Source organism: Lagopus muta, chromosome 10 (assembly GCF_023343835.1).
Source record: "Lagopus muta isolate bLagMut1 chromosome 10, bLagMut1 primary, whole genome shotgun sequence".
In the NCBI taxonomy this organism is placed as follows: Eukaryota; Metazoa; Chordata; class Aves; order Galliformes; family Phasianidae; genus Lagopus; species Lagopus muta.
The window spans coordinates 10,468,804-10,482,973 of NC_064442.1; the positions used below are offsets into that span (position 1 = coordinate 10,468,804).

The 14,170-nt window shown below is 41.7% G+C and overlaps 1 protein-coding gene across 15 annotated transcripts in view; it reads right to left on the reverse strand.

Moving 5' to 3' along the window:
* SEMA6D (semaphorin 6D) overlaps nt 1–14,170 on the reverse strand; it is a 607,749-nt gene that overhangs the window by 4,995 nt on the left and 588,584 nt on the right. For 9 of the 15 annotated variants that reach the window (XM_048956669.1, XM_048956670.1, XM_048956671.1 and 6 more), the window contains 16 exons: nt 8,788–8,944; nt 8,306–8,417; nt 7,670–7,730; nt 7,238–7,300; nt 7,053–7,154; nt 6,741–6,831; nt 6,339–6,458; nt 5,809–5,897; nt 4,855–5,072; nt 4,615–4,746; nt 4,249–4,404; nt 3,993–4,166; nt 3,120–3,260; nt 2,939–3,016; nt 2,048–2,139; nt 1,646–1,702 (listed from right to left, as the gene is read on the reverse strand). In XM_048956669.1, the coding sequence (XP_048812626.1) occupies nt 1,646–1,702; nt 2,048–2,139; nt 2,939–3,016; nt 3,120–3,260; nt 3,993–4,166; nt 4,249–4,404; nt 4,615–4,746; nt 4,855–5,072; nt 5,809–5,897; nt 6,339–6,458; nt 6,741–6,831; nt 7,053–7,154; nt 7,238–7,300; nt 7,670–7,730; nt 8,306–8,417; nt 8,788–8,896 (1,795 nt within the window). In that variant the 5' untranslated portion in view covers nt 8,897–8,944. The remainder of the gene's footprint in view (nt 1–1,645; nt 1,703–2,047; nt 2,140–2,938; nt 3,017–3,119; nt 3,261–3,992; nt 4,167–4,248; nt 4,405–4,614; nt 4,747–4,854; nt 5,073–5,808; nt 5,898–6,338; nt 6,459–6,740; nt 6,832–7,052; nt 7,155–7,237; nt 7,301–7,669; nt 7,731–8,305; nt 8,418–8,787; nt 8,945–14,170) is intronic. The other 6 variants (XM_048956680.1, XM_048956676.1, XM_048956682.1 and 3 more) reach the window with 3 other exon arrangements.

Consider the following 14,170-nt stretch of genomic DNA (forward strand, 5'->3'; position numbering starts at 1 on the left):
GGTTCAAAACTTTTAAGTATGACAAAAATACATTAAAACATCAACAGCTGCTAGCCAAAAAGCCAGAGAAGTCAAACATGAAAGCAATGCGAAAGTTAACGTAAGCAACTGGTGGAGATGAAAAGCAGAACTGACTCTACTTAATTGCTATACTGTTCACTGGAGACAACATATTCCATTACCTTCTACACATCTTAAAAAAAAATTACTTAGAAATATACATGCTTACTACAGGTTACTCCTCAGAAACCAGATCGGCTCCATTAGTGCTGCTACAGTACACCAGGAACTGCTGAATAAGCCATTTCTTGAGGGACGATGAAAGGAATGTTTTTAACCTCTATTTTGTAATGGCTCCTAAGGAACAGTACTGTATAGATCTTGGCTTCTTTGTAGTACACTTACTGAACAGAATCACTATTGCCTATGTGAAAATGCACGAGGAGGAAACAAATTGGGTTTACAATCCAAAGACCACTTTGCACACTCAAGTATTTTGTGTTTACTGTCCCAGGAGGTCGAGGCATGAATGGCTGCAGCTTAGAATTCTGACAGTACTCCAAAAGCACGCTCAATCAGGACTTGAAAAACAGGTTAAATTGTAGCTGTTGTAAAAGACCAGGTTGAAAATTTGCTTGATAAGCATTTCCAAATGACACTGTTTTGTTTTGCTTTCCTAATTGAATCTCTAAATTACATTATGGGTGTGTGTATATATATATATATATACCTATGGAAGATACGTGTCTCAGACATTGCTTCAGATTACAGAAATATAATCAGAAACTAAAACAAAAATAATTTGCAACACTTCTACAAACTGAGCATATGAAGAGATGCTTTTCAGATTTGCCAGTCTGGAATGTGCCCTTAGTCTCAAAACACAGACCAAGTTCCAGGCGTAAACAAACACTAGAAAAATCAGGGCTCAGTCTTGTTCCTGTTGAAGTCAACAACAAGGTTCTGCTTTTGAGTTCAACAGAGGAGCACTGGGTCCTGACTCCTGGAACACACCAAGGGCTGACAGCAAAAACACTGTTAGAAAAAAATCACTGAAAGTAGAAAGGATATGAAGGTCCATTTGACAACAATGCCTAAAATTTTCTAAGCCACCTTTTTCTACACAACTTCTCATTAAGCTAGACAGTTTGTGATGTTATATTTTTTTCCATTAGCACAAACTACTTAAAACATTTTAAAAATATAGAAAATACACATTATAGAAAATGTGTATTTGTGCCAAAAGCTTGCTGGGAAAGGAGGAAGGAGAAAAGGAGAGGTAAGGAGGAAGATGATGAAATTCTGCCATTCATCTACTAGAGATGACCAACAGGGGCATTCACAAATGCATGGCTGGGGATACAGAGTAAAGCTTAGTGGACTTTCGTGCAGTGAAGATGTCATCTATGTTAATCAGGCTCTTTAATAAAAGATGTCTCAATAAATAATGAGCTGTTAACATGCGACTACACAGGGTGAAGTGCTGAGTGAGAAGAGTCTCACTATCTTTACCATCAGTGGGAACATGAGTAAAAGCACAAAAATGAAGGATTGCCAACTGTGCAAAAGGAAGGAAAAAAGGGCTGAAAATGCTGAACTGAAGGAAAGTAAAGGTCATTAATTCAAAAAATTAAAAAAAACTAACCAGATGTTGGGTCCCCAAATATTTTGTAATCTGGTGTAGCTGTAGTAGGCAAAATTTCTAAAAGAATTAAAGGAACAAGTAATCAGTAAAAAGTAACAAAAAGAAAGCAAAAGATCTCAGACCTGAGTGACGGGAAATAAAAACTAAAATATTACTACTTTTAAAAAATAAATTCTTCAATACTTTCCTGTAGACCCCAAATAGTTGCAAATCGGTGAAGGAGAAGAAAGAAAACTCTGCCACACAGGACCAAAAAAGCTCAGCTTTGTGAACATTCACAGTCACGCCAGGTGATGCATTCATGTTACTGAAAAGCTCATAATAAATTTACCAGCTACAGTGAAGTGTGGCCACAGACTATTGCTGAGACATTACAAATGAAAAGCAATGGCTATGTCTTACCATGGCAGTCCCCAAGCTGTGCTGTGTTGCCATATTCCACATCTTGCACATATCCTCCAGTGCTGTGGTTGTATGAAACAAACAAAGAGAACCTGCAATTAACAGTATTAATAGGGAAACAAATGGTGATTTTTTTTTTCTGGAAGCAAGAAATTGAATCATACTTGTTCTGTCACCTTGGAGAGGCAAGACCAATAGCGTAAGACCAAAAAACATGTTTTACAAAATATACAAGTTAATTACATCTGGGCTTTAACACTGAATGTACGTGCTCATGCTAGGAAACCAAAAAGATCATATTTTCTTCATAGCAAACTCACTGGATCTTCTACATTGGGCATCCTCTTGGGTTTGGGTACAACTATGCAATTATACTGGCCCTGCTACAAAGGCTTCATTTTAAGATACAGCTGCTAATGCACTCTATATTACTGACTTGATTTGTGCAAAAAGCCTTTGACATGTATATATATATCACCTTAACCTCAGCGTGGAGGCAAAATCTTACTTTTTTTCCAAGTCTGAAACCTGTGTTTTCCTATTTGCAATTGACTGTGAGCATGCCTGGGAGGAGATGGTGTGTACTGCCCTGTCTGAACTGCACAGGTTTACAGGCAGCAATTTGTTGACTGCCTGCTTCCAACATCTCATCCTACAAGTCTGCTTGTCCTCTCACACGCACACACACATGTGAAACTCCCACTGAAGTCTTCACCTAGAGATTGCATGATTAGGTCATGTTCTCTTTACATGTATAGTATCTAGGAAAAACAGCTCTAGGAAAAATGGAGATTTATTAATGAAGTGCCAAGAACAGGCACAGGATACAGCCCTGTGTAGTCTATAAATACATAGTAGAGATGTTGGCCTAATTTGAAAAGTAGTACTTACAGCATGCCTGGTGTCACTCTCCCACACACCTCGTGGTCTAACCAGCCACAGTATGGATCCCGAGAAGCAATACATGCCCTTGCAAGAGAAAAAAAAACAAAAAATCATGCATTTTTTTTACTTCCTTCTTTAGAGGTGTTGGCACCCCTCCTTTAAGGGGAGTTCAGGAACAGGGCCGTACTTTTTACATGACCCGTGACGCTCACACCGGCTCAGAGGAATTCTAATGACACAGCTGGAGAAGGCCACAAACAGAGCATGGTGGTCTCTATCCAACTGAAGGGAAATGACTCTTCTGTCATCCTCGTTCTCAGCATTACACCTGGTCAGCAAAAATAATGGGAAGCTGTTGTTTTACAACTGCAGTACTTTGGTCAGAGTTTACATTGAAAACTATTTATTACAGTCCATGTAGATACTGAAATCAGACTTCTTACATATATGAATGTAACTTACTACTCTCTGCTGAGTGATTTGCAAACAGACCTATGGTTATCAGATGCTGGCTTCTGTCTCTCATTTACAGCTAGGTAAACTGTTTTGAACATGTGGGGAAAACACTTTTTTTTTTTTTTTGGTTCTCACAGTTGGCATAAATATTTCAACAGCACAGAACAAGAGTTCCAACTGGGTGCCAGTCTAACTGGAATGCTTCCACTCCCAAATTCTTCACTCCTGAATAAACAAGTTTACAATGATTAGATACAGTTTATATATTATTGGTTACTGTTGAGAAATACTCAAGATAAGCTCTCATCATTTCTTTTGAACAGCAGCAGATTGTTCTGATGTTTGACATTCAGGAAGAAGTGTATTTGTAGAAGAGTTAGACTGTATCACTGACGTCACTACAGTGGAATTGTGATGTTCACTCAAGCAAAATGGCAAATAACCAAATATTTTCAGGTTATTCAACATGAGAGACATTGTGAAATGACAAACAAGCAGTGAAGTTGGCATTAATGAATTAGTTTTGGTTCACTATCATTTTTGTTTACCTTGGTACTAAACTAGATAAAAAGCTACATATTTCAGGTGTTCTCATAATACTTACTTTGCGTGGTTATATGCTTCAATCTCTTCCAGTAACACACTGTCATTCAAAGAGAAAGGTCTGGTCTTTGCCAAGATTTTAAGTACTACTCCTGCTTCAGAGCCAACAAATATGACTGTGTAGTTCTGATGTGGTCCAGCAGCGTGGTCTACAGCAATTGCTGTCAATCTGTATCTATCAAGGCCAAAAGACAAATCATTAACAAACAGCATGCTTTCTTCTTTCCACATGCTTCATTTTTTGAATGATGTCATACCTGACGCGTGTTTTGGTAAACCAAGGCTCCTCAATGATTGAGGGAACAGCTGAATCCATCAAAGGATGAGATTTGATGAAGGACAATGTTTCGTCTGGGAAATCAATGGAGGTTTTGTAAGCTTCTGCTAGGCCATGTTTTGCACAGCAGCCAGGTCTGAAAGGAGAACAACACTGTTTTTTCTCCTCTTGGTATTTCAGTTAATGAGAGAAGGCAGCCTGCTAATGAGCATCCTTATGGTTGAAGAGTAAAGCTCTGCTTGCTTTATTTTTTTTTTTTAACCAATACAACACTCAAGAGTGCAGCTGATTTAAAGTATCTCTTTATAAGGACAACTTTATAGTACCATGAGGAAAAACTTCTTACCTTGGCTTTGGTACCTTGTCTTCAGGTACAGCTGTCCAAACAGAGTCAGGAGTTTTTTGTTCTTTAAATCTACCTTTGAAGACCTTCTCAATGTCATCCATGCTGAAAGCACACACTGCTGAACCAGGGATGCTGTAAAATAAGAAAAAGAGTCGCAAGAACTCAGCCTACAATAGCACCAATCTCAGTGCAAGAGAGAACCAGAGAACTACCTTTGATGTAAAGTTGCTCATCTCTCACCTGTTGAGCTGTGTAGTGAATACACCGACGACTGTGGGGATTCCATTGATTTCTATTATGTCTGTGATAGACTGCAGAACATCAAAGTAGAAGAACGAATCCCCAGGAACGGAGCAGTTGAGCCGAGCTTTCAGAAAGGAAGTCCAATGTTTTTCCAGGACTCTCTGGGAACCCCCCATGTCATTTTTGCATATGCGTGCCACACGGGAATACACGGCCTGCGAAGGGTGGAAAAATGGAAACGGAAGGAAGGGCTGAGAGATTCAAGGGCAAAAGTGCTTGTTTCTGAGCCGTTAATAAAACACTGCAGATAATTTTAACAGGATACAGTTGCCACTTATCTGTGCAGAAAGGAAGAAAGCAAACAATGTTTAGCTGCTAGTGCATAGGCATCTTAATGCACCGCCAAGCAAATGCAACTCCGCCAGCTTGTCCCCACCTTTTTTCCATTCAAAATCATATTGTTAGTGAGATTTAAAGACTTTAATTAATCACGTGTGAAGAAGTTAATAATTCATTATAGAATATCCTTCCACGGTGAGGCATTAGCATTATACTCTGCAGTGGTATGACTGAATTATTCAATATCTACGGACATTAGAGAAACTTCTTTGAAACTCTTCTTTTGTGTTCTTTTGTTTCTTTTATAAGCATGGAAAAAAAAACCACCCAGATATTCCACTAACTGTCACATGTGTTAAGGCAACAGCTACACCAAAAGATACCTGCATAGAGCTCTCCTAACTGCAAGGCATGAAGAATACCAATAACTTTTTGGTAGAAGAATGCACTGTTGTGCTTTTTTTTCTCTGCCTGTAAACTGTAATTTTGGAATAACTGCATAAATTTGGTACTACAGCCTTATTTCACATTGTAAGCTGTACTTGTTACTGATACTTTTTTGATGATCTAATTCTGCCAAAGCTCATGAGAGCTTGCTGGAAGGATACCCACCTTGCCTAAATTATTGTGCTCTACAGCAATTTCTCGAAAGAAGAAATACACGTAGTTCCCATATTCTATGGCATGGAGAAAGTGTGGCTCTGTAATGAAGAGCAAGGAAAAAGTTACTTCAGAGAACTGTTCAGTCAGCATACAACACTGGCTGCACTGTGCAACTCAGTGGCTTCTCCCAAAGGTCCATACCAGCTAACACTGCCTCCATCCCTCCAGACACATCAGGACGTCCAAATATGAGTGCACTCATATGAACCATAAGGCTTTTAGTGTTGGCTAATAGACTATAAGAAGAAGCTTCAAAGGAACTGCATTTCAGCTCAGGTATCACTCATTGATGCGCTTAACAACAAAAAACTGCTTTATTGGTTATGAGGCCCTTTCTTACTGTGATCATGCTGCACTGAAAGCTGCATGTTTGCTATGCTGTGGCACGTGTGCAAAGCACGCTGGCTGTGAATTATCTGACCTGTGTGCTGCTGAAATTACATTCACCATGTATATGGGAAGATACTCCCCCAGATTACCTTTTATCCATTTGGAATCATACTTTATTGTTCTTAGGGCAGATCCATCTCCCATGCTGCGATAAATAACAGCATCACTTGCCAGGAAATCTGCTACTGTTGCTGAATACAATTTTCCATCTAAAACAGAAGTTGAAAATGTAGTATTAAGAGGTCTTTAGTAATCTACAGAATTCTGACTAGTCTGTATTCCCCCCGCCCTTTTTATTTTACTGCCATTCTTCCCCAAATTGATCTAACCTATTTATTAACAGGTCAGCTTCTAATCCTTTGGAGGCCCTTTAAAAAATTTAAGAGCAGAGGCACCTTGACACCTTTAGCTTTCCTGTGCTAGCTTTAAAAGCTCCCTGGCTCCTTTAGTGTCATTAATCATTTAGACTCATTACAAGCAAAAGTTCTTACCAGCAAAGAGGGCGACATTGGTTTGTCTGGCATCAAATGGGCATCTTGCCAAACCACTAATTTCCTCCCCATCATAGTCTAAGGTACTCAGCTAGAGAAGAAAAATAAATGGGTGACACTGTCATTTCTGTTTCGTATACTGGCAAAAAACATAACATTGTCTTTTCACTAAACTTAATTTGGCAAATTGGCTTCTGTCTGGTTTTATTTCACCTTGAAACACTCTCCAGTCACACTGGCTGGCTATTTGCAACAGCATAATTGGGGCAAGCAAAACCAGCAACACCTTAATGACATATTCAATATTCTTACCCGATAGTATCTGCACATAGGATTAAATGCATTTGTTCCACAGACAAACACCATCTCGTCATTTCTTGGAACAAAGACTTTAATGAAGTTATGGCATTCATCCTGAAAAGAGATTTAAAATGTATTAGTCGCATTTCTGAATATATAATTCACATTTCTGTATGACAATGCATGGATAAACTTACTTTATGTTTTCCTTTCATAGCACAGTTCTCTCTGTCCTGCTGCCTTGACCTCCATGTCAATTTCTGTTCAAATCAGAAAAGAAAATTTCATTTTCATTTCAAAAAAAGCCCTGCAAAAGGGAAAAAGGGAAGGAAAAAGGGAAGGAAAAAGGGAAGGAAAAAGGGAAGGAAAAAGGGAAGGAAAAAGGGAAGGAAAAAGGGAAGGAAAAGGGGAAGGAAAAGGGGAAGGAAAAGGGGAAGGAAAAGGGGAAGGAAAAAGGGGAAGGAAAAAGGGGAAGGAAAAAGGGGAAGGAAAAAGGGGAAGGAAAAAGGGGAAGGAAAAAGGGGAAGGAAAAAGGGGAAGGAAAAAGGGGAAGGAAAAGGGGAAGGAAAAGGGGAAGGAAAAGGGGAAGGAAAAAACAGGCCTCCTTTGCCGTTCTTTTATCTACTCACCCTGCTTGGAGTAACTTCTGATTTTGGAACTTCATTTAAGTTTACAGTGTAAACTTGATCCCTGTTTGCAAGCAGTAAAAAGACACAAATCAATTCATTAATTAGTTAGACTTAGTTTTGATAAATCTATTTTGTTAGACGAGAAGTTTTTATGAAATGCTTATGGATTTTCTGTGTGCAACAAATGTGAGAGGTTTGGACATGGGCACAGGGCGCTGGTGACTCTTGTTGGTGTGGTCCTTAGATAGCACTGACACTGTCCAGTTCTTACTCTGCCTTTCCATTATGCTGAAGACTAATCCAGACTCTAAACATTGAAGTGTTTCATACTCATTTCCTGCGTCCCTGATGTGTCAGTCCAAGTTTAACATAATCAGGAGAGGTTTTTATCAGGGCAGGAATATAAAAGAGGGAAAAGAGTATTTGATCACTGGGTTTAGCGTGACTACAGTAACTGCAGCCTTCAAATCCAATTTCCATGCGCTGGTCAAAGATATGGCGTATTTCTCTGGGAAGTCCTCCCCCAGTTCTAATTTTTATCATATTCTGCAGTTTTTCTAAATGAATTTTACACATTAATGCAAAACCAGAAGAGAAAAGAATTTTAATCTAATGAACTGACTGAAGGAAAATTACCTGCCAGCGATATAAAGTGTGTCTCGAATTTTCAGCATCAGTTGGAAGTCCAGTCTGTGCTGAGATTCATTGCCTGAAGGGCGTCCTCTAAATACTGGATATTGCCTTGAATCTGCAAGTAAAAGTGGGCTACACCATCACTCAGGATTATAGAGCTAAAGAATCAATATATGGCATTGATTAGCTGTATATACTAGGTGTAGAAGGGTTTAAACTAAATTCCTTGAGTAATGTCTTGAATATAAATGAAAAAAAGATGGCTAATGTCAGCAAACATTCTTTTTCCTGAAGTTATTGCTGTATTTCTGATTGCTTTTTTAAGAAAATGATTAAGTGTTCTATTAAAGATACAAAGCCAGTAAACACATTTCAGTTTGAAAGGAAACAGATCTTTTCCTTAACTTCCCAAGGATTTAAAAAAAAAGAAAAAAAAAAAAAGCAAGCCCTTCCCCAGTGGCTGGCACCATTTGCAGATTACTTACAGTGGTAGTCAACAATGTTAATAGGGTCCTCGTCTTCAGGAAAGCTGACAGCTCGGCACTGGGACAGACTCATTAGCATCACAGAGGCGCAGAGCAGAGGAAGCCTCATGGCTGGTGAAGGATGGGTGCTGCCTTCCTGGAGACACCGTTAAACTACCTGAAAACAGGAACAGGGTCGTGAGATTGCAGCAGTGCAGGACAAGCATTGTGACTTCCTACTGCAAATGGTGCGTCTCATTTGCATTTGAGCACTGGCACCAGCAGTGTGCTTATGAGAGGCTCCTGTGCGCACACTGGTGGAAAACCCTGCATGTCATATCCCTGCTCAAAGCTGCTCTGAAACATCTGGGTGTTTGCTAATTTTTAGGTGGATTTACAGGCATTTCTGAAGAAGCTGATGATTGCCAGCCCATTTAATTCACGGGAATAATAAACAGAACATGCAGGCTGCTGACCTGGCAAGAAAAACTGTCAAACTTCGGATTAGAATTTTAATTAAACTGCAATCTCTTTCCATCCCCTCTATCACCGAACGTCATCCAATAACATCCTTTCCCCATAAAATGCCTAAATCTTATCCACAAAAAGTCATGACACACGCAATCTGTCTGAACAGCCATTCCATGTTTTAAAATTATTGCTTGTTTCTAGGCTGTGCCATCACAAAGCTAAGCCTAACATGCTCATTGCAAAAGCCTTTCTATCCGGGACCAGATGCCTGGTGTTGTGGTCCACACACGTGCATAGTAAATGCACAAACACTGCCTTGGTAGTGCAACAGGATTTGATGCATGATATGCAAGTGTGGCAAAGAAACTCCAATCATGGTGCTGTATGGGCTGCCTAAGATCCTGCTTTCCCCCACTTCCAACCACTACCGACAAAATCTTGCAACTCACCAGCAGCTTTCAGGGTTTGCTTTGTTTGCTTTTGCTTGTTTGGTATATGCTCTATATATTACACAGCACATAGTGTGATAGCAGCACAGCATTATACAGCAAAGTTTTTAAGAGGGAAATGGAAACATTGCTTCTCCAATTAAACTGCAGAGATATTTTAGTGAGCAGAACTCAAGCTGCAATTTGGGTAGGATGCAAGAAAACATCTCAAAGTGAAATACGATCTGTAACAACCACAAGTGGTCTGGGCAGGGGTTATATTTCTCATTAGAAACCTGGCAAATGGATACTAGTCCCTCCTCCAACCTTTTGGAAGCATCCATTCAGCCCCGATTCACAGGTCAGAGCTTTGAGTCACCACTCCAATGCCATGCAGTTGCTGGAATCAGTTATTAAATGCATTCTCTGAACAGAAAAAAATTAAAAAAAAATTTAAAAAAAGCCTTTCAATTTTAGCATTAAAATTGCTGTGAGATGTATCCATTGCCAGCACAAAGTGCCAGGCCTGATCCAGCAAAGCACTTAAGTATTAATCATTTAATAATTTGAAAAGCAATTAAAAAAAACCCTTCATAACAACACTTAACCTTTTAGTAATGTTTACTTGGGTTGAGAAAACTGTATTTGTTAATTAATCCTACAGCTGGCTAGGGGCAAGACTCCTTCCATCCAGAGCTGCTGAGCTCTCTGAGTTCAGGTCAGGCTGCGAGGAGACCAGTGGCAGTGCAGGCGCTGTTTGGTGAGGGCAGTGTGACTGTGGGGTTGTCTGAACGCCTGGCCATCACAGACTGACCTGAAAAGGAGCATTTTCCCCTGTTAATGATATTCCTGTATCCCAGTCCACCCGTCTAGAACGGATGGGCTGTGCTCTCACTCAAGATTGATGAGTGCAGTGGTTAATAAACACTAATGATTCCTGGCACTTTCCCTCTGCTCCTCCTTGTCCTGACATGGCCTCTCCAGCTGAAGCATCTTGCATTACATTACTAATGAGCAAACTTAAAACAAACTGGAATTAATAAAGTTACTCAAATTAGTTCTTTCTTGCAAAAGCACATTTCAGCAAAGTCCTGCAGCACAGAGACTCCCAGACACAATAACAAATCATTAGTGGTTACATGGTCCCTTTTTTGGAGCAGACTCCAAAAATCTGCCCCACTGCTGTCCCAGGGAGAGGAGAGGCAGGAAGGCACCTAACTGGCACATGCTGGGCAGGAACATCTATCCAGTGCTGAGTAAAAGCCCTCCCTGAAGCCTTGCTTTCTTAGAGAATGAACACAAGCAGGCACAGAGCAAGACGGTCTCCCAGCCATGGAAACTTAGCATAGAAGATGAGGTGGTTCATGGCTGCACACTGTGACTCAGACACCTTATCCCGGCTGCAAAATGTATACAGCCTGGAAGTTGTACAACTTCTGCTAGTATGGGCATATATTAGGAAGAGGTTCTTTATTTCCTCTTTCCTCCCAGCATCTCATCGAGGAAGCATTCAGTGGGGGCAACAAATTTGAAACTTGCATGAAATTTCCTTTACAAAAGCAAATACTGTGTGCTGGTCTCAGAAGGCGGCTGAGAACAAAAGGGCAGTTAGCTGAATACGAGTCACTACAGCCATAGCCTAAAAATACCACTGTCACAAAACCAGAAAGGAAACAACCAAAGCATCAGGTACACCAAGAGCGAGACTGTTCTCTCAGATCGGGTCACAATTCAGCACGCTGTAATCCCAACTTGTAGTCCTCAGAAAACAAGGCAAACCTCCGTAAATGTAAAACCATGGGACGTGTTTCCCCAGAGACTGCATCAGGAACTGAAACAAACCCACATTTATAGATTCCTCGAGAAAAAACCCTGAAAACTCTGAACACACACCAGATATGAACTGTAAAAACACAGAAGAGGTGGTAACACTTACGTACAGAACTGGATGGGGTCAGCAGCCCATACCCAGCCAGGTCAGCTCAGGTTTCCTTAATGTTTTGCTCATTAAATTATCTCCAGAAAATGAACAGTACCCTGATTTCTAACACACTGACACAAAGGCACCTGCTTTAAGAGGCATTTAAATGCATCTTTTAGCTGGCTGGACACAAACTTGAGATCAGAACCACTGCAAAGATAATGAACTTGAAGAGCAGCTGTTCTGCAGATAATCAGAGAATCCCTTGGAACAGGACTTTATGACAGCCAGGTGTGTGCTTCTGGTACGCTCAGATATGCTGGTGTGAAAGACATAATTCCTGTTTCAGTCAAACCTATTATGGAAGTCACTACTGTGGACTACAAATAACAAGTAAGTATCTCTTTGGACCAGAACAGTTGATTATGAAACGCTGGCAAAGCTGACCCTCAAGAAAATGTAGCAAACAATCATACTCTGGGTCTGACTGTTTTTCCGCAGCCAGGATCCAGACCAGTCTCTAATTAATTTCTCTTATAAATTTTAGAAATGCTAGGAAATAATTCATGGCAAATGCAATGTTTTGGAAATTACCACACTGCTATCCCTGTTCTGCAGTTGGGCAATCGAGTCACAGACCAGCGCTGACATTTGTGACCAAGGCCAACAACAAGATCAAGTGAGCAAAGCGTTCAAAGCACCTGAGTTGCTCTGGGTTGCAAGCATTGCTCTTTCTGCAGCATGGGAGACTTGGCCACGAGCACTGAGAGAGGAAGGCAAGGAACAGATCAGAGACCTTCCGGCATCTGCTCTGTGCTACTGCTTATCATGTCTGCAAATACAAAAGAACAGAGGTAGCGATGTCTGCTGCTGGGAGAAGCCCACACCGGTGCAGAGGGAGCAGCCTGAGTGAAACGAGCTTCAGGCTGAGCGCTGCTAGGCAAGAGGAAGGCCAGAAGTGGGCCCAGATGCCTACAGTTCCTACGCCTGGCACCCTTCAATCTCAGATACGAGTCCTATCCTTCAACTCTGACTGGGGGAACCCAAAGGAGGAGGGTATCGCTTCTGTTAAAATATGAGCCGTTCCTTCAAACAATCACACATGAAGGGGAAGAGGCCGCTGTTCCCTGCCCATTAATCTCTGCAGCCTCTGACAAGGCGCGGGTGACACTCCATCAGTCAGCTCTGCGTGCGCTGCCACGTAGGAGGAGGGGGAAGGGAAAGGGCACTCAGCCAGCTGGAGAGAAGCTGCACAAAATAGCTTCAACCCAGACTGATGCAATATCTTCTATTTGCTCAAAACAAAATTATAAGTCTCCTTAACACAATAAACGTTTCGCAAAATGCTAAGCACAGATGGGAGCGTGGTATGGCAAATCCAGGCAGAAGTTTGAGATAGGTCAGAATGGAAAATATATCTTGAAAGTTACTTTGGGAGAGGTTGATGAGGCAAAAGAGAACAGGCTGCAATAAAAAACAAGCTGAAAAACAGACACATAACACAAAGAGGCTTCAAAGATTGCACTGCCTCCCTTCCCACAGGCTGCAACCAGGCTCCCAGGTGAGATGCAGCACCTCCTTGGCACCTGCAGCCATGTGCTAACAGTGATGCTGAGCACCACACAGAATGGCTCCGTGAGCTCAGTCACGTTTGGAGACATAGCTTCCCTCAGTCCCACAGGGCTGTGGGTGCTGACTAAGCAGGAAATCCCCACTGTTCTGTGATCCTTACCCTGCATGAGAAGCTCCCTACCGGCACCTCTGAAGGCATGAACCAGCCTTAATGACATGGAACCTTCTGCAAGTTTGAGAATGAGACCACTCTGCCAATAAGGCAGAAGTTAAAGAGAAGTCCTTCACTAATGCCTGCTCACAGGTGCTCAGGAAGTTTCTCATATCAGCGCCTTGAAGCTTTCTGATCACAAACAAGAGCTCTGTTGGCTGGGTGAGTACAAGTCACAGACAGTTCCTCACGTAACCAAGTTATGCCAGTCTCTAAATGGGAACCTACCAGTCTTCATCACCTCCCTCCCAAAATTTGTGCATCCCAATGACTAGTTAGGTTAAAATAATAAGCCTCAGGGCTTATCTTTTGATGTTCAGATCACTCATGTGCTGAGAATCACAAGCTGCAAAGGGCCTGGTTCAGATTCTGGCCCTCACCAGACTAGCAGAAGTGCTGGCAGGGATTTGTGCGCATGGGAGCAAAGCTGTGCAGGTGGCTCACTGCTGGTGGGACCTGCTGCCACGTGGGAGGAGGCGCAGACGCTCGCTGGTAAGGTGCTCTGCCTTCACCAGCAGCAGTGAGGAAAGGCAGGCAGGCTCCTGCTGAACTTGTCAAACGAGTCCATCTTTTTGGGAGATGAAACGTTTAGCACAAAACACAACCACTGTGCAGGCCTTCTGTAGAGCCCTGAGCACACTGTAAAAATGCACACGCAGGCACCACGGATGTGCCACATCCCTCAGCCAGGCAGGGCCCAAAGCATCTGCAGTGCTGCCACTCGAGGGCCTCGCAGGGCAAAGTGTGCTGGTCATTAGAACAGGAAAACACAGCAATTTTGTACGATCTGAGCCAAAGTAG